This window comes from Dendrobates tinctorius, unplaced genomic scaffold (assembly GCF_039654945.1).
Source record: "Dendrobates tinctorius isolate UK_male_01 unplaced genomic scaffold, ASM3965494v1 ptg000150l, whole genome shotgun sequence".
Classification (NCBI taxonomy): domain Eukaryota; kingdom Metazoa; phylum Chordata; class Amphibia; order Anura; family Dendrobatidae; genus Dendrobates; species Dendrobates tinctorius.
This window is the reverse complement of record NW_027361817.1, coordinates 1,552,368-1,577,182: the sequence shown is the minus strand read 5'-3', so window position 1 is coordinate 1,577,182 and position 24,815 is coordinate 1,552,368. Positions and strand designations below refer to the sequence as shown.

Sequence of the window (24,815 nt, the reverse complement as noted above, 5' to 3'; positions counted from 1 at the left end):
CTTGTTGGGTTGGTACATATGTTTAGAGTTTTCTCGTTGCTTCTCCTACTGCTTTTTCACCAACTGAGGTGCTCGGTGCCTGTCGGTGGGTGTATACTGCCGGGGAGGAGCTAATTTTCTTGTTTTGCATAGTGTCAGCCTCCTAGCAGCAGCAGCATACTCCCATGGTAATCTGTGTCCCCCAATGAAGGCTCCAAGAAAGAGATTTTACGGTAAGAACCAAAAATCCATCTTTTCTTTTAGAACTGCATACCAGTTTTCTGTTCACAATGGCAGTCACAAATACATATATATATTTACAGAAATAGTCGCTGCAGAAATATTAAAATTTTAGACAGCTTTCCATATCCTCTGCATACAGAGACTTAAAAAATACCATGCTGAATATTTGCAGTCACCTAAAAGAAGAACGGGCACTTATTGCATTCAGTGTTATCAATGCTCCTACTAGCAGCAGCGCATTCACAACATAGCTATTCTCAGGCCGGTTTCACATTTGCGGTTGAGTCCGCAGCGTTTGATGCGCATACATCCGCATGCATCCTGCGTACCTATCTTTAACATGTAGTACGCACGGACATGCGTTTGTTTGCGTTCGGGTGCGTTTGCGTAGGGTAGCAGTATGCAGCGGGATGTGGCGATCGCATCATGTTGCAATTTCTGCAGCGTCAAATATCCGCAGTCATCTGTATGCGGATGACGTGCGTAAAAAAAACGCATTACTGGCTATGGTAACGCAAGCGTACGCAACAATTTACATAAAAGACATGCCCATTGGGCGTGGCTTGTGTAAATTCAAAATTTGCCAGGAAAAAGCATTTGCCTATCGTCCGCAGCCGCCTGCATGCGTTTTTGAATGTCTTTGCGGTTGCGGGCGATACACTGTGGACTCAACCGCAAATGTGAACCTAGCCAGTATTTGGTTACAGGATGTGGCAGCGATGTAGCTGCTTCCTCATCATTCTTCACACTTTGCACTACTGAGGTGTAAGCATTCTCAGAAACTAGCAGCTTTTCATCACAAGTCGGACACTTTACCTTCATCCACACAGGAGACATTGGACTTGCTGGCATTGTCGGTTTTAAAAATGAAAAGGACATCTTGCACTTTGTCTTGGTTCACATCTTGAGTGGCCAGAAAAGGGTAACCAACTGTTCCCCCAAAGGAAAAAAAAAAAAGCCTATTACTATACATGATTATCAACACTCAGTCGCATATCGGGGCATTATGTCAGTTTCAATGTTTGTAGATTAAAAAGAAGCAAGAGTTAATAGTTTTTTCAGGATTTTAAAATTAAACTATAACAAAGAGAATAATTTCCAGAAATGTACATCCCCTACATGTTTTGTATCCCGTTACTGGTCTTTTCAAGCTCCTGAGTACACAGAGATGCCACTTTGTGTGGCCATGTTGGCCAAGTGCTGGCATATCACATTTCTCAAAACAACTGGCCAACACAAGCAGTAGGGAATATTGACTTCATGGGGTTTCCTGAATTTGCAATTTATTTCCTATCCTATGTAAAGGAGATAGCTTACTGATCGTGTGACAGCTAGGGCCCCCCAGTGACCCCAAAACAGAGCCTTGTCTTGAATGGAAAGGAGGTGCACATGCCTGGCTTTGTTACATTCATTGTCTATCAAATTGCCGGAGAAAGCAGAGTACAGAGCCTAGCTCTTTCTGGCAGTCCCACCGAGGCTGAGCCTTGTTCTGGGGATCGCCGGAGGTCTTAGTCTTCAGACCCCCAGCGATCAGCAAGTTTTCCTTTATCCTGTGGAAAGGGGATAAATTTCAAAACTTTATCCATTAACAAAAATTGAGATTATGCTACAAGAAGTGTGGACCACGAAAACTCAATTGATTTCAATGTGCAACCCCCGATTTATCCAGCAGTGGTGCTGAAGGGAAAGCAGACCCCATCTGCTGGGTTCACACATAGCCTTCCGCAGGATATCTTGTGCTCAGCTGGGAAACAATCTGCCAAGTTGTCAACTCTTTCTATTCCTCCACAGTCACAATCAATTTGGGGAACACATAATACAGGTCTTTTTTATGGTACAAATAATTCAGAATTCTTTCTTCATATTAGCAAACTTACCAGCCATGTCATACTGCATGCTCCAAGTTCTCTGAGATACAGGTCTCACTGGGCAAGGAATTATAAATGAAAAGGCAAACACTACTGCAAGACAAAGGAACAGTGCACCAAAAAACAAGGCAGTGCGGATCTTTGACAAGCGCGAAAGCCCACTCTGCTTTTTAATGCACACATCCTTTTCTCCACTCGTGTCATTGTTCTCAATAGTCTTTCCTTCGTTATTTTTTAAAGGATGATCTTCTCCCTCGGTTTCCCTGTTGTCCATGGTAGAGGCAGACAATACAACTGCCTTCTGCAAAGGAAAAGGAGACTTATGAAATCTGGAGTACGCGTGGGATGGCTGCAGTCTCTGGGGCGCACGTAGGATGGCTATGGGGTCTCTGGGGCGTGCTTGGGACAGCTGTGAGATCTCTAGGGCGGAGTGCATACTGATTCCTCTTTTTTCTGCACACCATTATAGCCAACCCCTACCTGAACAGGCTAGAGTGCAGTTGTTAAGAGGAGTGCTCCCTCTGCAGTCAGTAATCGGTATCACAGTTTCTGTAGTTAAGATTTACTGAAAGGCCTCCTTCTAAGTAATGAGCAATCTAGATTTGTGATCCCTCCTGCTCCCCAGTCTATGCTCACCTGCTTCTATACTGACCAGTCCATATGACTGATTCCAGAAGGAGGACTCCTTATAACTAGAGATGAGCGAACCCAGTATCCGGTGCTGAACTCCGAACATGACCTTCTCTTGGAAGTCTGTTTTACAGTTCGGGGAGAGGAAGAGATAGAGGGAGAGATTTTCCACCTCCAACGTTTTGGTCCCCATTGATTTCAATGAGGTTCAGGGTCAAATTTGGGTACAGTTCTGGTACCTGAACTTTCACGGATCCGCTCATCCATACTTATAACCAGGGCCGGCGTCACCACCTGGCGCACTCAGGCAAGCGGGGGGCCTACTAGTCATCGAAGACACTGGCACACTACGGGGCCCGTCAGTTGTCGGGGCACCCCCCACCCACATGCTTTAAACTGATTGAGATACTGGCCGCAGGTCTGGTCTCTTTCATGTCTTCTGATTCTCTGACGTCTCAGGACATAGGGTGCGATGATGTCACTACAGCACACCCTGATGCTAAGGACACTGGAGCTGCAGCCAGTAAGGAACGAGGAGAGGTATTTGTTTAAGTATTACTGTATGTATGGAGCGCTATATGGGGCCCATTATTCTATATGGAGCAGTATATGGGGTCCATTATTCTGCATGGATCAATATATGGGGTCCATTATTCTGCCTGGAGCAATATATGGTGTCCATTATTCTGTATGGAGCAATATATGGTGTCCATTATTCTGTATGGAGCAATATATGGTGTCCATTATTCTGTATGGAGCAATATATGGTGTCCATTATTCTGCATGGAGCAATATATGGTGTCCATTATTCTGCATGGAGCAATATATGGTGTCCATTATTCTGCATGGAGCAATATATGGTGTCCATTATTCTGCATGGAGCAATATATGGGGTCCATTATTCTGCATGGAGCAATATATGGGGTCCATTATTCTGTATGGAGCAATATATGGTGTCCATTATTCTGTATAGAGCAATATATGGTGTCCATTATTCTGCATGAAGCAATATATGGGGTCCATTATTCTGTATGGAGCAATATATGGGGTACATTGTTCTGTATGGAGCAATATATGGGGTCCATTGTTCTGAATGGAGCAATATATGGGGTCCATTATTCTGTATGGAGCAATATATGGGGTCCATCGTTCCGTATGGAGCAATATATGGGGTCCATCGTTCCGTATGGAGCAATATATGGGGTCCATCGTTCCGTATGGAGCAATACATGGGGTCCATTATTCTGTATGGAGCAATTATGGGGTCCATTGTTCTGCATGGAGCAATATATGGGGTCCATTATTCTGTATGGAGCAATATATGGGGTCCATCTTTCTGTATGGAGCAATATATGAGGTCCATTATTCTGTATGGAGCAATATATGGGGTCCATTATTCTGTATGGAGCAATATATGGGGTCCATTGTTCTGTATGGAGCAATATATGGTGTCCATTATTCTGCAAGAAGCAATATTTAGGGTCCATTATTCTGTATGGAGCAATATATGGGGTACATTGTTCTGAATGGAGCAATATATGGGGTCCTTTGTTCTGCATGGAGCAATACATGGTGTCCATTATTCTGCATGGCGCAATATATGGTGTCCATTATTCTGCATGGAGCAATATATGGTGTCCATTATTCTGTATGGAGCAATATATGTGGTCCATTGTTCTGCATGGAGCAATATATGGCGTCCATTAGTCTGTATGGAGCAATATATGGGGTCCATCGTTCTGTATGGAGCAATATAGCTCATTATACTGTATGGAGGACTGTGTGGTGCCCGTAATACTGAATGGAGGACTGTACTGTACGGTCTAAAATGAAAATTTTGAATCCCCACAGGATATGCACTGTGTGCTGAGAGGATTTGCTGGTTTCTGAGCTATTGTAGCGCATTTACAATAGATATCACTCATGCAATATGAGAAATGACATTTTTGACACTATGTTATACTTGTATTTCTTATCTGTGCATCATGAATGCTGGTGTTACAAGAGGCCACTGAGACTGTCCCCCGGGGCCCATGAAAACCTTGAGCCGGTACTGCTTATAACAACTCCATAGCTGTGTGTTCAGCGCACAGTCAGCTACAATTGAGGCACAGTCTACTCTGTCTAGTTCTGTTTAATATGCGGCATTCCTAATTAGGGAAAGCGTTATACGTATATTTTCATAATCATTCTAAGAGAAATGTAACAAAATTATGTTATAAAATTTGAACTGTCTGTAACATGTCACCCACGTTTTGGGCAATGCTACAATCACGCTGCTTTTTTTTTTTTGATGCGACTAATATTTTTGCCGTGGATTTTAAAAATTAAATGAACACTGATATGTTTTTAAAACAATTTTGGAAAAGCTGCAGTCACAGTCAACTATTATTATTATTTATATAGCACCATTGATTCCATGGTGCGGTACATGAGAAGGGGTTACATACAAATATATCAACTATAAAGATACAGCAAATATTTGCACGGCGTTATTTTTGTGACTGGATATTATATTCCCGAGTGACACTTTAACCTAAAATATCATAAATCGATGAGAGGCGTGAGCAGCTCCTCCTGACAACCGCATCCTCGGCTGCAGAGGCCTAGGGCCCCGACCCCAGCAGCGGCAGGCCCTCCCCCTGACAACTCCACTCCGTGCCCCCCCCCCGACCCCAGCAGCGGCAGGGCCTCCCCCTGACAACTGCACTCCGTGCCCCCCCGACCCCAGCAGCGGCAGGGCCTCCCCCTGACAACTCCACTCCGTGCCCCCCCCCCCGACCCCAGCAGAGGCAGGCCCTCCCCCTGACAACTCCACTCCGTGCCCCCCCCCCGACCCCAGCAGAGGCAGGCCCTCCCCCTGACAACTCCACTCCGTGCCCCCTGACCCCAGCAGCGGCAGGCCCTCCCCCTGACAACTCCACTCCGTGCCCCCTGACCCCAACAGTGGCAGGCCCTCCCCCTGACAACTCTACTCCGTGCCCCCCCGACCCCAGCAGAGGCAGGCCCTCCCCCTGACAACTCCACTCCTGCCCCCCGACCCTAGCAGAGGCAGGCCCTCCCCCTGACAACTCCACTCCGTGCCCCCCGGCCCCAGCAGAGGCAGGCCCTCCCCCTGACAACTCCACTCCGTGCCCCCCGGCCCCAGCAGAGGCAGGCCCTCCCCCTGACAACTCCACTCCGTGCCCCCCGGCCCCAGCAGAGGCAGGCCCTCCCCCTGACAACTCCACTCCGTGCCCCCCGGCCCCAGCAGAGGCAGGCCCTCCCCCTGACAACTCCACTCCGTGCCCCCCGGCCCCAGCAGAGGCAGGCCCTCCCCCTGACAACTCCACTCCGTGCCCCCCGGCCCCAGCAGAGGCAGGCCCTCCCCCTGACAACTCCACTCCGTGCCCCCCGGCCCCAGCAGAGGCAGGCCCTCCCCCTGACAACTCCACTCCGTGCCCCCCGGCCCCAGCAGAGGCAGGCCCTCCCCCTGACAACTCCACTCCGTGCCCCCCGGCCCCAGCAGAGGCAGGCCCTCCCCCTGACAACTCCACTCCGTGCCCCCCGGCCCCAGCAGAGGCAGGCCCTCCCCCTGACAACTCCACTCCGTGCCCCCCGGCCCCAGCAGAGGCAGGCCCTCCCCCTGACAACTCCACTCCGTGCCCCCCGGCCCCAGCAGAGGCAGGCCCTCCCCCTGACAACTCCACTCCGTGCCCCCCGGCCCCAGTAGAGGCAGGCCCTCCCCCTGACAACTCCACTCCGTGCCCCCCGGCCCCAGTAGAGGCAGGCCCTCCCCCTGACAACTCCACTCCGTGCCCCCGGCCCCAGTAGAGGCAGGCCCTCCCCCTGACAACTCCACTCCGTGCCCCCCGATCCCAGCAGAGGCAGGCCCTCCCCCTGACAACTCCACTCCTGCCCCCCAGCAGAGGCAGGCCCTCCCCCTGACAACTCCACTCCGTGCCCCCCGGCCCCAGCAGAGGCAGGCCCTCCCCCTGACAACTCCACTCCTGCCCCCCGACCCCAGCAGAGGCAGGCCCTCCCCCTGACAACTCCACTCCTGCCCCCCGACCCCAGCAGAGGCAGGCCCTCCCCCTGACAACTCCACTCCGTGCCCCCCGGCCCCAGCAGAGGCAGGCCCTCCCCCTGACAACTCCACTCAGTGCCCCCCCGGCCCCAGCAGAGGCAGGCCCTCCCCCTGACAACTCCACTCCGTGCCCCCCGGCCCCAGCAGAGGCAGGCCCTCCCCCTGACAACTCCACTCCTGCCCCCCAGCAGAGGCAGGCCCTCCCCCTGACAACTCCACTCCGTGCCCCCCGGCCCCAGCAGAGGCAGGCCCTCCCCCTGACAACTCCACTCCGTGCCCCCCGACCCCAGTAGAGGCAGGCCCTCCTCCTGACAACTCCACTCCTGCCCCCCAGCAGAGGCAGGCCCTCCCCGACAACTCCACTCCGTGCCCCCCGGCCCCAGCAGAGGCAGGCCCTCCCCCTGACAACTCCACTCCTGCCCCCCGACCCCAGCAGAGGCAGGCCCTCCCCCTGTCAACTCCACTCCGTGCCCCCCGACCCCAGCAGAGGCAGGCCCTCCCCCTGACAACTCCACTCCTGCCCCCCGACCACAGCAGATGCAGGCCCTCCCCCTGTCAACTCCACTCCGTGCCCCCCGACCCCAGCAGCGGCAGGCCCTCCCCCTGACAACTCCACTCCGTGCCCCCCGACCCCAGCAGAGGCAGGCCCTCCCCCTGACAACTCCACTCCGTGCCCCCCGGCCCCAGTAGAGGCAGGCCCTCCCCCTGACAACTCCACTCCGTGCCCCCCGGCCCCAGCAGCGGCAGGCCCTCCCCCTGACAACTCCACTCCGTGCCCCCCGACCCCAGTAGAGGCAGGCCCTCCCCCTGACAACTCCACTCCGTGCCCCCCGGCCCCAGTAGAGGCAGGCCCTCCCCCTGACAACTCCACTCCGTGCCCCCCGACCCCAGCAGAGGCAGGCCCTCCCCCTGACAACTCCACTCCTGCCCCCCAGCAGAGGCAGGCCCTCCCCCTGACAACTCCACTCCGTGCCCCCCGGCCCCAGCAGAGGCAGGCCCTCCCCCTGACAACTCCACTCCTGCCCCCCGACCCCAGCAGAGGCAGGCCCTCCCCCTGTCAACTCCACTCCGTTCCCCCCGACCCCAGTAGAGGCAGGCCCTCCCCCTGACAACTCCACTCCGTGCCCCCCGGCCCTAGTAGAGGCAGGCCCTCCCCCTGACAACTCCACTCCGTGCCCCCCGGCCCCAGTAGAGGCAGGCCCTCCCCCTGACAACTCCACTCCGTGCCCCCCGACCCCAGCAGAGGCAGGCCCTCCCCCTGACAACTCCACTCCTGCCCCCCAGCAGAGGCAGGCCCTCCCCCTGACAACTCCACTCCGTGCCCCCCGGCCCCAGCAGAGGCAGGCCCTCCCCCTGACAACTCCACTCCTGCCCCCCGACCCCAGCAGAGGCAGGCCCTCCCCCTGTCAACTCCACTCCGTTCCCCCCGACCCCAGTAGAGGCAGGCCCTCCCCCTGACAACTCCACTCCGTGCCCCCCGACCCCAGCAGAGGCAGGCCCTCCCCCTGACAACTCCACTCCTGCCCCCCAGCAGAGGCAGGCCCTCCCCCTGACAACTCCACTCCGTGCCCCCCGGCCCCAGCAGCGGCAGGCCCTCCCCCTGACAACTCCACTCCGTGCCCCCCGACTCCAGAAGAGGCAGGCCCTCCCCCTGACAACTCCACTCCTGCCCCCCGACCCCAGCAGAGGCAGGCCCTCCCCGACAATTCCACTCCGTGCCCCCCGGCCCCAGCAGAGGCAGGCCCTCCCCCTGACAACTCCACTCCGTGCCCCCCGACCCCAGCAGAGGCAGGCCCTCCCCCTGACAACTCCACTCCTGCCCCCCAACCACAGCAGAGGCAGGCCCTCCCCCTGACAACTCCACTCCTGCCCCCCAGCAGAGGCAGGCCCTCCCCCTGACAACTCCACTCCGTGCCCCCCGGCCCCAGCAGAGGCAGGCCCTCCCCCTGACAACTCCACTCCGTGCCCCCCGGCCCCAGCAGAGGCAGGCCCTCCCCCTGACAACTCCACTCCGTGCCCCCCGGCCCCAGCAGAGGCAGGCCCTCCCCCTGACAACTCCACTCCGTGCCCCCCGACCCCAGCAGAGGCAGGCCCTCCCCCTGACAACTCCACTCCTGCCCCCCAGCAGAGGCAGGCCCTCCCCCTGACAACTCCACTCCGTGCCCCCCGGCCCCAGCAGAGGCAGGCCCTCCCCCTGACAACTCCACTCCTGCCCCCCGACCCCAGCAGCGGCAGGCCCTCCCCCTGACAACTCCACTCCTGCCCCCCGACCCCAGTAGAGGCAGGCCCTCCCCCTGACAACTCCACTCCTGCCCCCCGACCCCAGCAGAGGCAGGCCCTCCCCCTGACAACTCCACTCCTGCCCCCCGACCCCAGCAGAGGCAGGCCCTCCCCCTGACAACTCCACTCCTGCCCCCCAGCAGAGGCAGGCCCTCCCCCTGACAACTCCACTCCTGCCCCCCAGCAGAGGCAGGCCCTCCCCCTGACAACTCCACTCCGTGCCCCCCGGCCCCAGCAGAGGCAGGCCCTCCCCCTGACAACTCCACTCCTGCCCCCCGACCCCAGCAGCGGCAGGCCCTCCCCCTGACAACTCCACTCCTGCCCCCCGACCCCAGTAGAGGCAGGCCCTCCCCCTGACAACTCCACTCCTGCCCCCCGACCCCAGCAGAGGCAGGCCCTCCCCCTGACAACTCCACTCCTGCCCCCCGACCCCAGTAGAGGCAGGCCCTCCCCCTGACAACTCCAATCCTGCCCCCCGACCCCAGTAGAGGCAGGCCCTCCCCCTGACAACTCCACTCCGTGCCCCCCGACCCCAGTAGAGGCAGGCCCTCCCCCTGACAACTCCACTCCGTGCCCCCCGACCCCAGTAGAGGCAGGCCCTCCCCCTGACAACTCCACTCCTGCCCCCCGACCCCAGTAGAGGCAGGCCCTCCCCCTGACAACTCCACTCCTGCCCCCCGACCCCAGCAGAGGCAGGCCCTCCCCCTGACAACTCCACTCCTGCCCCCCGACCCCAGTAGAGGCAGGCCCTCCCCCTGACAACTCCAATCCTGCCCCCCGACCCCAGTAGAGGCAGGCCCTCCCCCTGACAACTCCACTCCGTGCCCCCCGACCCCAGTAGAGGCAGGCCCTCCCCCTGACAACTCCACTCCTGCCCCCCGACCCCAGTAGAGGCAGGCCCTCCCCCTGACAACTCCACTCCTGCCCCCCGACCCCAGCAGAGGCAGGCCCTCCCCCTGACAACTCCACTCCTGCCCCCCGACCCCAGTAGAGGCAGGCCCTCCCCCTGACAACTCCAATCCTGCCCCCCGACCCCAGTAGAGGCAGGCCCTCCCCCTGACAACTCCACTCCGTGCCCCCCGACCCCAGTAGAGGCAGGCCCTCCCCCTGACAACTCCACTCCGTGCCCCCCGACCCCAGTAGAGGCAGGCCCTCCCCCTGACAACTCCACTCCGTGCCCCCCGGGCCCGCACACTTCCCGCCTCACTCTGCGTCACTTCCAGACCTGCCCTGAACCACGACAGCTGCTGTCATACTATAACTCCCAGAATGCCCTGCTCGCCCAAGGCTTTAAGTATCAGGGGTATCACTCGCGAGACTCGGCTCCAGGTGCACTACATGACCCAGCATGCCCAGTGACCGGAAATGAGATTGTATGTATGAGCAGCTCCCCCACATCCCCGCCGGGTTTTTCCTCTTCCCCTCCTGCCGTGGTCGTTTGTCGCTGCACTCACCCTCCTCTGTAGAAACTTCACCAGCCTCCCTCCTCACACGCACTGCACCAAGCGGAACTAAACTTCTGGCGGTTTTTTGCTGCACGGAGCCAGAAGAGCGAGGGATTCCTACTTCCGGTCTCTCCATTTTCCCACAATCCTCTGCTGAGGGTCGTCTGACTGGGTTGTGGGAGGATAGTCGTCAGCGGGAGGCTAGAGAAGTGTGCCCGGGCAGGCAGACGCCGCTCCGAAGCAATCATGTCGGCTCAGGCCCAGATGAGAGCCCTGCTGGACCAGCTCATGGGCACGGCACGGGATGGTGAGCACGTCCGGGCGGCACAGGGGTGGGGGTGGGGATTTTAGGAGGAGTGGTGGTAGTGAGGCCTACACACGGCCCTCGGCTCTGCGGGCGGGAGAATAGTCACATACGAAGCCTGTGTGCGGCGGATGGAGGCTCGTACGGTGCGGGCTGGATTGTACTGCGCCACCTGGCGGCCTGTGCTTTACTACACGTGGAGCTGCCAGCTGTTCCATTGTAGTGGGGATTGTCCCGCAGCCTGTACAGGGTTGCCTGATATTTTAAGGGATTTTCCATTTTCTGTATTGTAGAAGTCATTAAATGGCAGTGATAGTATTATTAGTGATCTCGCGTCCTTATCATACATATAGTATGGAGTGTCCGGGTCACGTCCAGAGGTTATGCATCCAGCGCTCATGGACGTCCTCACTGCCTGTGTTATAGGAAAAGATGGGGGAAACTGTTCCAGGTTGTATCCTGGTGACTTGGCGGGATATTGTTGGATTGTTTTTCTAAACAGAGCTGTTACTTGTACATGATGGCCCTTACATGCTGGGGGTTGTAGTGCGTCCTGTGATATATACACATCTGTGGGCATCATTGTATTGCCAGGCAGTTTGCCATCTCTCCTTTGAGGTTGTGCTCTTCCATATGGCAGTTCCTCTCCTGGCACTACATACAGGACTGAGGGCTGTAGGTGCCAGGTACAATCCCCTGCACTAACCATCATAAATAAAACCGCACATTCCTGTGTGCACTGGTCCAGCCTCTATTGACAGCTGTATTCAGATCACATTACTACATAGGTCAAACTCTACTTTTTTTCACTAGAAAAGTTTGAAAAATATCATAAGAAATGGAAACTAGCTGCCACTTTAAAGCCCGGCCTGCTTTCCGCACTGGTATAGAGCTGGGCTTCATAAATACAGTATACAGTCTTAACACCATGTATTTCAGTGTATTTCCTCCTCCTCTCATCTTCCCCTTACTGTTGGGGTTCCTCAAGGATCGGTTCTAGGTCCCCCCTCTTCTCCTTGTACACTGCCCCTATAGGTCAAGCAATCAGTAGATTTGGTTTCCAGTACCATCTCTATGCTGATGACACCCAATTATACGCTTCTCCTGATATCACGCCAGCCTTTCTAGAAAACACCGGCGATTGTCTTACCGCTGTCTAACATCATGTCCTCACTATATCTAAAACTGAACCTGTCAAAAACTGAACTCCTGGTGTTTCCTCCCTCTACAAACCTACCTATGTCCGACATTGCCATTTCTGTGTGTGGTTCCACCATTACTCGCCAGCAACATGCCCGCTGTCTTGGGGTCATACTTGACTCCGAGCTTTCATTCACCCCCCACATCCGATCACTGGCTCGCTCTTGTTATCTGCACCTCAAAAACTTTTCTAGAATTCGACCTTTTCTTGCTTTCAACTCTGCAAAAACTCTTACTGTTTCTTATTCATTCTCGTCTGGACTATTGTAAAGGCACCGTCACACTTAGCGATGCACCAGCGATCCCGACAACGATACGACCCGGTCAGGATCGCTGGTGCATCACTAAGTGGTCGCTAGTGAGCTGCCAAACAGGCAGATCTCACAGCGATGTAGCAGCAGTAGTTACTTACCTGTCAGACGCGGCGATGAAGACGTCCTCCCGCCCGCGTCCACTTGTCGCTAATCGGCGCCAGTAGGAAGTCGCCAACGAGAAACGGCCCAGGACGTTCTTGCGCGATCAGCGATAACCAGCGGGGGAGCGGTCGGAGGTAAGTTTCACACATAGCGATATCGCTAGTAATATCGCTGCTGCGTCACAAAATCGATGACGTTATAGCGATATTGCTAGCGATATCGCTTAGTGTGACGGGCCCTTAACTCTCTACTAATCGGTCTCCCTCTTACCAAACTCTCCCCTCTCCAATCCGTCCTGAATTCTGCAGCCAGGATCATATTCCTCACCAATCATCATAATAATATTTATATAGCGCCAACATATTCTGCAGCGCTTTACAGTTTAACAGAAACATAAGTCATAAGTAACAACGTTAACAATACAATAATTAAAAAAAAATAAGACGACCTTGCTCGTGAGAGCTTACAATCTAAAATGAGGTGGGGGAGATACAAAGTACAAGTGTGTACAGCCATCTTGAGGGAGTGAGGGATGGATGGAGATAGTGAATGGGCTACACATGCACACTTAGAATGACTGTGATTAGTGAACATGATAGGCCGCTCTGAACAAATGTGTTTTGAGGGAGCGCCTGAAACTATGCAAATTGTGGATAGTCCTAATTTCTTGGGGTAGAGCATTCCAGAGGATTGGCGCAGCGCGGGAGAAGTCTTGGAGTCGGGAGTGAGAGGTACGGCTTAGTGCAGAGGTTGGTCGAAAGTCGTTTGCAGAGCACAGCGGTCGGTTAGGCCGATAGAAATGAGGGAGGAGATGTAGGGGGGTGCTGCACTGTGGAGAGCTTTGTGGATGAGAACAAGTACTTTGAATTGGATCCTATAATGAATGGGCAGCCAATGCAAGGACTGGCGAAGAGCGGACCTGTCCGAGTACCGATTAGCCAGATGGACGATCCTGGCCGCTGCATTAAGTATGGACTGGAGAGGGGAAAGTCGAGTAATGGGGAGGCCAATTAATAGAGCGTTGCAGTAATCCTGGCAGGAATGGATCAAATGCTACAGTGAGGGTTTTTGTTGTTTCCATGGTGAGAAACGGGCGGATTCTAGAGATGTTCTTTAGGTGTAAGCGGCAAGAGATTGTATATGGGATGTGAAGGAGAGATTGGTGTCAAATATAACACACAGACAGTGCGTCTGCTGCCGGGGTGTTAGGATATGTGCACACGTTGCGGATTCTGCACTGAAAAATCCACAGCACAATCCGCAACGTGTGCACTCACCCTTATTATGGTGCCACCCACAGAGAGGAAAATGTCAGATTTAGGGAGGTTAGTAGATGGCGGGAGCAGAAGACGTTCAGTTTTGGAGAGGTTGAGTTTCAGATAGAGCGCGGACATGATGTTGGAGACTGCGGACAGACAGTCACTGGCGTTCTGTAGTACAGCGGGGGTAAGGTCGTGGAATGACGTATATAGTTGTCGTCAGCATAAAGATGGTACTGAAAGCCAAATCTGCTGATGGTCTGTCCAATTGGGGCCGTGTAGAGAGAGAAGAGAAGGGGGGCCAAGGACTGAGCCCTGAGGTACCCCTACAGCGAGAGGAAGAGGAGATGACGTTGAGCCAGAGAACAAAACACTGAAGGAGCGGTCAGAAAGATAGGAGGAGAACCAGGAGAGAGTAGTGTCCTTAATGCCTAGTGACTGGAGCCTAGAGAGTAGAAGATGGTGGTCAACAGTGTCAAAAGCTGCAGAGAGTGGTCACCGTTACGTTTTGCTGTCAGAAGGTCATTGGTCACTTTGAGTGCAGTTTCAGTCGAAAGTAGGGGGTGGAAGCCGGACTGTGAAGGGTCTAGGAGGGAGTAAGTGGAGAGGTAATGGGTAAGGCGGGAGTAAACTAGGTGCTCCAAAAGTTTTAGAGATGAAGGGGAGATTGGAGACTGGTCTGTAGTTGTTTATGCAGGATGGATAGAGAGCTGGTTTTTTTAGTAATGGAGTAACAATGGTGTGTTTGAAGGAGGATGGGAAAATGCCAAAGGAGAGGGAGAGATTAAAGATTGCTGTTAGGTGAGTTGTGACGACTGGAGGAGATGTGAGGGAATGGGGTCGGTAGTGCATGGGGTCGGAAGAGAGGGGTCTGGAGACTTCTTCTGTGATGGGATCAAATGTGGAAAGTGAGCCAGGGGAGATGCAGGAAGGGATGGTAGTCACAGCACTTGATGGTTGGGAGCAGATTTCCTGACGGATGTTAACTATTTTTCTCTGTAAAGTGGGAGGCCAGATCATCAGCACAAATGTCTGTGATAGGGGCTTGTGCTTTTGGCCTCAGGAGGGAGTGAAGTGTCAAAACGTTTCTTGGGATTGTTGGCTAGTGAGGAAATGAGGGTAGTGAAGTAGGTCTGTTTGGCGAGGTGAACATAGTAACATAGTTTTGAAGGCTGAAGGAAGACCTTATGTCCATCTAGTTCAGCCTATTTTTAGTGCAGCTGTTCTGCATTGTTGATCCTTGGGAAGGCAAAAAACCCACAGAGTAGAATCCAATTTTCTCCATAGGGAAAAAAATTCCTTCCCCTAAGCTGGGTCAACCATCTACCTTTAATATTATGTTATTCGTAACCTTCTATACTGTTACTCACAAGAAAAGCATCCATTCCTTTCTTAAATTCATTCAGTGAGTTGGCCATCACCACTTCCTCAGGAAGAGAATTCCAGAGCCTCACTGCTCTTACCGTGAAGAACCCTCTTCAATGCTGGTGCAGAAATTGTCTTTCCTCCAAACGAAGAGAATGCCCCCTTGTTCTTGTCACAGTCCTTGGTACAAACAGTTCATTGGAGAGATCTCTGTATTGCCCTCTGATATACTTGTACATATATATTAGGTCTCCTCTAAGTCTTCTCTTTTCTAGAGTAAATAGACCTAATTTTGATAACCTTTCTGGGTATTGTAGTGAACCAACTCCCATTTATCATTTTAGTAGCCCGCCTTTGAACCCTTTCAAGTTCATTAATGTCTTTCTTGAGCACCGACGTCCAAAATTGCACACAATACTCCAAGTGTGGTCTGACGAGTGATTTGTACAGAGGGAGAATTATGTTTTCATCTCGTGTCCCCAGACCTCTTCTAATGCATCCCATGACCCTATTTGCTTTGGTGGCAGCTGCCTGACACTGGGCACTCCAATTTAGCTTCTTATTGACTAAGATGCCTAAGTCTTTTTCCATGTCTGATTTCCCCAGCAGTTTCCCATTTAGTAAGTAATTGTAGCATCTGTTTCTCCTTCCCATGTGCATAACCTTACACTTATCTGTGTTAAACCTCATTTGCTATTTTTCAGCCCAATTCTCCAATTTACTCAAATCTGTCTGTAGTTGCAAACTGTCCTCCTTTGTGTTAACTACCTTATATAGTTTTGTATCATCTGCAAATACTGATATTTTACTGTGAAAGCCATCCACTAGATCATTAATAAATATATTAAATAGTAGGGGCCCCAATACAGAACCCTGTGGTACCCCACTAGTAACCCTGGCCCAATCTGAGTATGCCCCATTAATAACCACTCTGTTTTCTATCACTAAGCCAGCTACCTACCCATCTAAACACATTTTCCCCTAGCCAAAGCTTTCTCATCTTACTTAACAATCTTTTTTGTGGGACAGTGTCAAATGCTTTAGAGAAGTCGAGATAAATGACATCCAATGATTCTCCTTGGTCCATTTGAGAGCTTACATCCTCATAGAAGCTGATCAGGATAGTTTGACAGGAGCGATCCTTCATAAATCCATGTTGATATGGAGTTAAACATTTATTAACATTGAGATATTCCATAATGGTATCCCTTAGAAACCCTTCAAAAATTTTACCCACAACAGATGTTAAGCTTACCGGCCTATAGTTTCCAGGTTCCCTTTTACCCCCCTTTTTGAATATTGGTACCACATTTGCTTGCCGCCAATCAAAAGGAACAAACCTTGCTTCTATAGAGTCTTTAAATATAAGGAATAGAGGCCTGTCTATCACATTACTTAACTCCCTTAATACCCGAGGATGAATGCCATCAGGGCCTGGTGATTTGTCAATTTTAATCTTACTAAGGCGGTTCTGCACTTCTTCCTGGGTTAGGCAGGTAATACTTAATGGGGAGTTTACATTATCACTCTGCATTTCCCCTGGCAAATCCTTTTCCTGTGTGAACACTGTTGAGAAAAAAGTATTTAAAACATTTGCTTTTCCCACATCACTCTCTATGATTTCACCCTCATTGTTCTTTAAAGGGTCGACACCATCAATTTTAATCTTTTTACTGTTTATATAATTAAAGAATAGTTTGAGGTTTGTTTTACTTTCCTTAGCAATGAGTCTCACAGTTTCCACTTTTGCTAAATGTATTTGTTTTTTACACATTTTATTTTTTCTCTAACTTTTTAATGCTTTTTCATTGCCTTCTTGTTTTAGCTTCCTAAATGCCTTGTTCTTGTTATTTATTGCCCTTTTTACATCCTTATTTAGCCACATTGGTGTTCTCCTGTTCCTAGCCCTTTTATTTCTGTACGGTATGGCTAGCTCGCAGTGGGGTGTGTAAAACTGATTTAAATATTTCCCATTTATTTTCTGTGCTCCTATTTTTGAGGACATTGTCCCAATCAATTCGGCGAAGGTCCTCTGTAAGCTGATCAAACTTTGCTTTCCTGAAATTCAGCGTTTTTGTAACCCCCTTCCAGGGCACCTTACTGAAGGACAAGTGGAATTGTGTTGCATTGTGGTCACTGTTCCCTAGGTGCCCATCGACTCGTACTTCTGTTATTCTATCTGGCCTGTTGCTTAAAATTAAGTCCAGAAGGGCTGTCCCTCTAGTTGGGCCCTGCACAAGTTGTGACAGATAATTATCCTTGGTTACTGACAGAAATTGGTTTCCTTTCTGAGATACGCAGGTTTCAGTTTCCCAGTCTATGTCGGAGTAGTTGAAGTCCCCCATAATAATCACCTCATTGTGATTTGCTGCTTTGTCTATTTGTTTCAATAATACATTTTCAGTGGTTTCTGTTATATTTGGTGGCTTATAACAAACCCCTATGAGGATTTTATTACTTTTCCCTCCTTGTATCTCGACCCATAGAGACTCCACCTCTTCGTTTCCCTCTTGTATATCTTCTCTTATTGTGGGCTTTAAAGTGGACTTTATATATAGACAGACTCCACCCCCTTTCCTTTTTTTATGATCCCTCCTAAACAAATCATATCCTTGCAAGTTAGCCGCCCAGTCATAGCTGTCGTCTAACCATGTCTCAGTTATTCCTACTATGTCGTATTTTTCTTCCTACATTACCAACTCTAGATCTTCAATCTTATTGGTCAGGCTTCTTGCGTTGGTCAGCATGCAGGAAAGAAGTTTTGCTTCCTTCTGAGTACCCTGTCTTGGGTCCTCTGTACCACATCTAGTATCCTTGATTAGTTTGTCCTTCTGCTGCATGTTCTTGTCTGCTGTTTTTCCTCCCATCCCCTCTTCTTCTAGTTTAAAGCCCTCCTGATGAGTGTGGCAAGTCTTCTGGCGAATGTGTGTTTTTCAGGTTTTGTGAGGTGTATCCCATCTCTTGCGAGAAGTCCATCGTAGAGGTAATTCACACCATGGTCCAAGAATCCAAATCCTTGCTGCCTGCACCACCGTCGTAGCCAGTTGTTCACCTCTAGTATCCTATTCCATCTTCTGATTCCATCTTCTGAAGGGCAGCGTTATAGGTTCTTAACATAAATTTGAAGTGGATGAAGTCTTCTGGTGTGCGGGTTTTTCTCCATAGGCGTTCAGCACTCCTAGAGCATCGCTGGCGAAGTCGAGTTTGCGATGTGAGCCAGGGCTGTTTTATTCTGTGCTTGGAGGTTCTGAGGGTGAGGGGAGCTACTTGGTCAAGGTTGCTTCTAAGAGTGTCGTTGTAGTGACGAACAGCCAGATCAGGACAGGAAAAAGAGGAGATTGGGGACAGTGATGAGTGTAGGGAGTCTGAAAGTGTCTGAGGGTTAACTCTACCTTGTGCCAGTCCTTACACTGGTTAGGCATCCACTCCAAAATCCAGTATGAACTTATTACCCTCACCCACAAAGCACTCCATGGCTCAGCACCACCCTACATCTCCCTCGTCTCAGCCTACCACCCTACCCGCACCCTCCGTTCTGCTAATGACCTGAGGTTAATATCCTCATTAATCAGAACCTCCCACTCCCGTCTCCAAGACTTTTCACTTGCGCGCCAATTCTTTGGAATGCACTACCCAGGTTAATACGATTAATCCCCAATCCCCACAGTTTTAAGCGTGCCCTAAAAACGCATTTGTTCAGACTGGCCTACCGCCTCAACGCATCAACCTAATCTATCCCTATGTGGCCCACTCAAATTTTTTATCTTAACCAGGTTCCTCTCATCATGTTCTCACATGCTTTATGCATTTAATAGCCCTCTGTGTATGTACTTACATACTTGGACTGTTACTGGTTCATGCAGCACTACAGGAACACCCGATTATTACACTATGGCTGGTCCAAACAAAGCAATTGTTACCACCCACCTTTCGTGTCTACCTCTTTCCTCATAGATTTGCAAGCTTGCGAGCAGGGCCCTCATTCCTCTTGGTATCTGTTTTGATCTATGTGATTATTGTTATGCTGTAATGTCTATTCTCTGTAGATGTCCCCTCTATAATGTAAAGTGCTGCGGAATATGTCGGCGCTATAGAAATAAAATTATTAATATATTTCTGCCAGACAGCTTATGTGCATACATTGATAGATCTGTCCATTGTCTTACTATGGAAGCACCTGCTTCAGATGTGACATCGGGGTCACATGTCTCATCCCACTGTTATTAATTTGGAATTTTGCATTGCTGTGGATTTCTTGGCCTCATTTTGACAAGTAATTTCTTCATTTCTGTCATAACCTGTGGATTGGTAGAAAGTTAAGTGGTAAGTTGCTGATCACTGGGACCCCAATATGTCCCGAGAATGTGGGTATAGCCACTGCCTCTTTACGTACATAGCAGAGTTCTGCAGCAGGTATATTACAGCACTAATCTGGGCAGCGGATCACCTTTTTGCTTTGCACTAGTTTCTCTCAAACTTCTCGGGACCGGTGAAGACATTTGCTTAAATTTGTCTTGCAGGTGATGAGACCCGGCAGCGAGTAAAGTTCACCGATGATCGAGTCTGCAAAAGTCATCTCCTGGATTGCTGTCCTCATGACATTCTTGCTGGAACGGTGATTATCATCCTTTGCTTTTAGTGTTGATAGAATCCATTACTGTGGTGTTCTGTACTCCACATTCTCATCAGGTTGTCCCAGGATTAAAAATTAATCATGGTACCGTTAAATCAGGTGAAACAGAACCATGTTTTTAGTTTTAATCATTTGCTAAACTGCTGGTGTGCCTAGATCGTGGTGTTCTATAATTATGGGGTCTGACTTCTCAGAACACTCGCCTGTTGTGTTCAGCACTGGTGAGTAGAAGTCTTTTTTTAGTCCCCTGATTCCTTGAACTTGTTCACAGTATCATGTTATTGTATCAGCAAAATAAATGAGATTTCTAAAATCTCATTCACTTTCCTTCTTTTCGCTTTCGTTTTTTTTTTTTTTTTTTTTAAACCACAACATGTCATTTCAGTGTTTATGCCTTTTTTATCCATTTAGTAAAATGCATGAAAAATGCAATAAAAACATGTAATGTACACCTATTAAAATACATAATTATAATATAAATCTATAGTAATCTCAAGTAATGAGGGACACAAAATGCTACTGGCTCCTTTAAACACACGATGGAGTTAAAAAATGCTAATGCAGGGCCAAGTATATCAATTGAATAAAGTGCACTGTGCCAAAATTTGGGAAACAATAATATGATACTATACATAAAAGGTCTATTGACAGTGCTCAACCTATGTAATATATAGACAGAATATATAGCACAATAGTTCCACAGTATCTGATACAACTGCCACAATTTAGATATAAATAAAACCTCTCATGATTTTACTCACTGTGTGTGTGGAGTTCATGCCGCGTCCCTCCACCCCGACGCGCGTTTCGTCCACACTTCTTCTGGGGGCGTCAAGTGTTGAAGTTTTGTGATTCCCAGGTCCCGGTCAGTCGGCCACATCAGTCATTTGTGGCCACTATATGGGAGCCCTCTGAACGACCTCTTGCCTAATGACATCTGCATCTCTTCTTTTGATTAGCCAGCCTGGCATGATGTCACTTCAGCGATGATGTTGCACCATCCCAACTAATGAAGAGGAGATAAGCATGCTGTTTGGTCAGAGAGCTCTAGGGGCTTCCGTACAGTGTTACTGACAAGGCTGATGGATCGGATCCATGGCATAAGTCTAGACGTTCATATTCTGTGAGCCTGCCTGAATAATATTGTCACACCATATGTATAGTCTGCCCCCCTTGTGATGGTTGAAGAGATGAATGTTGTCTTCTTCAAGCACATATCCTCCAATACCCCCTCATCAATAGATCAGGACCACATCTTTTTGATGAATTTGTTTTAGTTTTCTGGTAAGGCTGTATTCTCACATAGCGTCTGACCCGTGGGTGAACACCCTGTGCCGCTGCAGTCTCACAGGCTTATCACTGCAGGGAAAGGTCGCGGACGCACAGTGCTGTTGGGGTTTGGGCCACAACGTGGTTGCTGTGTGTAAACACAGTTATACTATAGTGATAATTTTAAATAGTGAATGTCTTAAAAACTTCAGTATGGCTGCTTATGTTGAAATTTTCATACAATAATCATCCAAAATGGTAAAATTAGCTATTTCTGCTGAAATGCATCTTTTGTGTATATGGCTAGCTTTGGCATTGACTGCTGAGAACTTTAACGGGAGTCTGTCACCAGATATTTGCTATGCTATCTGAGAGCAGCGTGATGTAGGGGCAGCGACACTGATTCCATTGATGTCACTTACTGGGCTACTTTTTTTTTTTTTTTCTAATTGGTGTTTTATCTGCTGCAGAGGTACCATTTCTTTGAAAGCTGAGCTGTGTATAATGCCGTCCCCACTATTAATTGACAGCTTTATGCCTATGCACATTGTGCTCAAAATCTGCATTCAAACTATAGTCAAAACTGCAGCAAGCAACCTAGTGACACCGCTGGAATCAGGGTCTCTGCACATACTTCATTCTGCTCTCAGATTGCATAGTGAGAACCTTGTGACAGATTCCCTTTAAGAAGCACAGAAAATGCACATAAAGCCCAATGGTAGTGGTAGTGTGCATGTGTGACCACCACTCATCCATGGGACTTATGCTGGTGGCATTCTGACAGGCCCAAAGAAGTTGACTTAGAGACCCACTCCATTTGATTGGTGGGGGTCCCAGCAATGTTGTTCTAGTGGCCGTACATTTATCACCTCTCCTGCAGATGGGTGATGAATGTATTTTGTAGGAAGTCTCCTTTCCATAGAATGTCTGTGAAATTGCAATGCTTTTTGGTTGCTCAGCTTTTCTGTCATTATCACAAAGCCTGAAACCTTTGTTCCCATTGTTTTCTTCCTTTCTCTTCCCCAGCGGATGGATTTGGGTGAGTGCACCAAGATTCATGACTTGGCACTGAGGGCCGATTATGAAATTGCAAGTAAAGAAAAAGATCTGTTCTTTGAGCTTGATGTAAGTTGTTTTTGTTTCTTTCTATGTGTTATACTGAACTGTGTGGATGCCTGTAAAATCACTGATATAAAGAAGTGACTAAATGCCTGTCTTCATGTTGATTTCATTTTCACGTAAGTTCCTCTGGGTGATCGGGGGGGTTGTAATCTGGAAGGAGACTTGTACATAACTGCAGAAATTCTATTGTTACTTGTTTTATTCATGTGTGTGACTTGGTGAATATTATGGTACTGCTTATTATTTTGTTACCAGCTATGTAGCCTTCAGAATACTAGGTAAAAGATATCCACTTTCAGGACATGTGATCCTCCTCTGGGAGGGGGGGATGTCGAGCAGAAAATAAACAGCCTGAGTATTTAAAGAGAATATGCCAGCAGGGTTTTGCTATGTAATCTAATAACAGCATAACATAGGGCACAAAACCCTAATTCCAGGGATGTGTCACTCACTGGGCTGCATGGTGTAGTTTTCCTGGAAAACCTGCTTTGTGTATAACTCCGCCCACAGCTTCCAGTGCACTGTGAGCAAGCTGCCAATCAGTGGTGGGGGCTGGGTTACACAGACTAGCTGGACTGCTCTGCACTTGAGATGTAGTTCTGTCAGTGTTATCTGCTGATAACACTGTTTGCATTGAAACTACAGCACACAGCCTAGTAAGTGACACATCCCTGCAATCAAGGTCTTGTGCCAGATGATATGCTACTCTCAGATAGCAAAAAACTGATGGCAGATTCCCTTTAAGATCACTGCTACACTTTCAATTCAGTTCTGTGTTAATTCTGATTGGATTCATGGCTTCCAGTCATTATCTGACCAGTAAGTGATGGGAGCGAGCTACCTATTAAGCAGGTTAGGCCAGATTTTTATTGCTTGGATTATGCTCATTTTTCATTTTCCCATTCCAGCAAATATCTGTAAATGCAGGGATCATATGTTTTCAAACTTGGACTCCCTGAGGACATCTCCAATGTTATGTTGTGTTCACTCAGAACTTTGGAGGCTTTTTCCATACATCTGAATCGTAATTGTGAAAATACACGACTTTGCTGCAGAAAAAAAAATGTTCACATATAAGCCCAGTAAAGAGAGAAGTTAGTAAAGTGTAGAAAAAATAAGCCTCATTTTCCATATCAGGTTTTTAAAATAACCTGATATTTTGCAGTTTTCACACTGGCCACTAATATTGGGCTGATGCCTTCTGTGCTGTACTCTCATGAGCAACGCATTCAGAATTACCTTTAACAATATCGCCTAAATACCAGAGAATTATACTATTCACAATAAGTGGTGGTCACAGCTCACCTCCTCCCCCTCCCATCCCAATGACCTCTGAAAAGATGAAAAAGTGTTCCTGTTACACCCCCCATAGAAGTCTATGAACATCTGACTACTGTGGTGTTATGGTCCATGACGCTGCTGTAAAGTCTATCTCTGAATGCTGCTATCAGCGGCTCAGGCAAGATGGATGTTATAATAAAAGTCTAATGGAAACCATGAGTACTCCAGTCAGGTCATAAAAAATAAATGAGCAAAAATAATCTAGGCTATATATTCCCTTAAATACATCGTTTTACTACAATGAATAGCGCTGATGTAAATGCTCATATGTTGACCCCATTCTGAGCTGATAGTAATAGCCCGTGCTCAGTAAGGCCTGCATGGAGAACTGCCGACAAACTTATTTATTTGCTGCTAGTTATTTAGTGTTTCTTAGACTTCATTTTAGCTTTTTGTTGTCAATTCTGTTCATTTTACCATAGCTAGTAGGGCCGTTCAGGCAGGTTCCTTCCTGTTGTGCCATGCTTGTGAAAATGTATATTCATGTTATTGTTATAACCCCTTTTTGTATCATTTTGTACAGTGCTGCAGAAGATGTAATCTGAGCGGTGTGCAGTGTATCCAGCAGCAGGCTGGTTAAGTGTATTTGTCGGGGAATAAAGTGTTGGGGCGGCTTAGACGATAGGAAGACAGGCTATATCATTTACTACATACCTCTTATATAAAGCAGTTTTTTGTTTTTTTTTTTACGCTACCATACTTTATGTCCTGAGTTCTAGTTCTGTGCACCTTTATATGTTTCTGTTGATTGCATGGAGTTTTCCTATGAAGCTGCACTTAAGCAGTGGTACTCCTCTAAGCCCACTATGTGGAGTACATGTAGAAAGATGATACACCATACAAACAGGATGTCAGTAATGTGAATACTTGGCAGTCACAGTTCTGCTGTTTGTCTTTGAGCCCACTTGTTTAAACACACGTTTATTTGTTAAACTTACTGGTGTATGATTTGCTATTTTAGGCCATGGATCATTTGGAGACCTTCATTGCCGAATGCGATAGAAGAACTGAGCTTGCAAAGAAACGTCTCGCCGAAACTCAGGAGGAGATTAGTGCTGAAGTTGCTGTTAAGGTATTTCCGTGTAAATTATTGAAGACTTATTACGTATACTTAGACAGCAATCTTTACTGGATGTGCCTGTGTGGTAAATACCATCAGCTTTATTTAAAGCCGTTTTCTTGCATAAAATACATTAACCCCTTTCTGACTTTGGACGCAATGGTACGTCCAAGGTCAGATCCCCCGTTTTGATGAGGGCTCCGGCGGTAAGCCCACATCAAAGCCAGGACATGTCAGCGGTTTTCAACAGCTGACATGTGCCCGCAATAGGCGCAGGTGGAATCGCGATTCACCCGCTCCTATTAACTAGTTAAATCCCGCTGTCAAACGCTGAC

General features: G+C 49.4%; 2 protein-coding genes across 5 annotated transcripts in view; one reads left to right on the top strand and one right to left on the bottom strand.

The window, feature by feature from the left end:
* FAM234A (family with sequence similarity 234 member A) overlaps window positions 1–10,652 on the bottom strand; it is a 96,167-nt gene extending 85,515 nt beyond the window's left edge. The window contains exons 1-3 of one of the 3 annotated variants that reach the window (XM_073546647.1): window positions 10,521–10,652; window positions 2,100–2,391; window positions 1,039–1,152 (exon numbers count right to left, since the gene is read on the bottom strand). In XM_073546647.1, coding sequence (XP_073402748.1) covers window positions 1,039–1,152; window positions 2,100–2,364 — 379 coding nt within the window. In that variant the 5' untranslated portion in view covers window positions 2,365–2,391; window positions 10,521–10,652. Of the gene's footprint in view, window positions 1–1,038; window positions 1,153–2,099; window positions 2,392–10,273; window positions 10,317–10,520 lie in introns of those variants that run through there. The other 2 variants (XM_073546645.1, XM_073546646.1) reach the window with 2 other exon arrangements.
* Window positions 10,323–24,815, top strand: part of LUC7L (LUC7 like) — a 53,185-nt gene continuing 38,692 nt past the window's right edge. Inside the window, exons 1-4 of one of the 2 annotated variants that reach the window (XM_073546650.1) lie at window positions 10,323–10,439; window positions 19,576–19,670; window positions 21,984–22,082; window positions 24,382–24,492. In XM_073546650.1, coding sequence (XP_073402751.1) covers window positions 21,987–22,082; window positions 24,382–24,492 — 207 coding nt within the window. In that variant the 5' untranslated portion in view covers window positions 10,323–10,439; window positions 19,576–19,670; window positions 21,984–21,986. Of the gene's footprint in view, window positions 10,440–10,687; window positions 10,819–19,575; window positions 19,671–21,983; window positions 22,083–24,381; window positions 24,493–24,815 lie in introns of those variants that run through there. The other variant, XM_073546648.1, reaches the window with a different exon arrangement.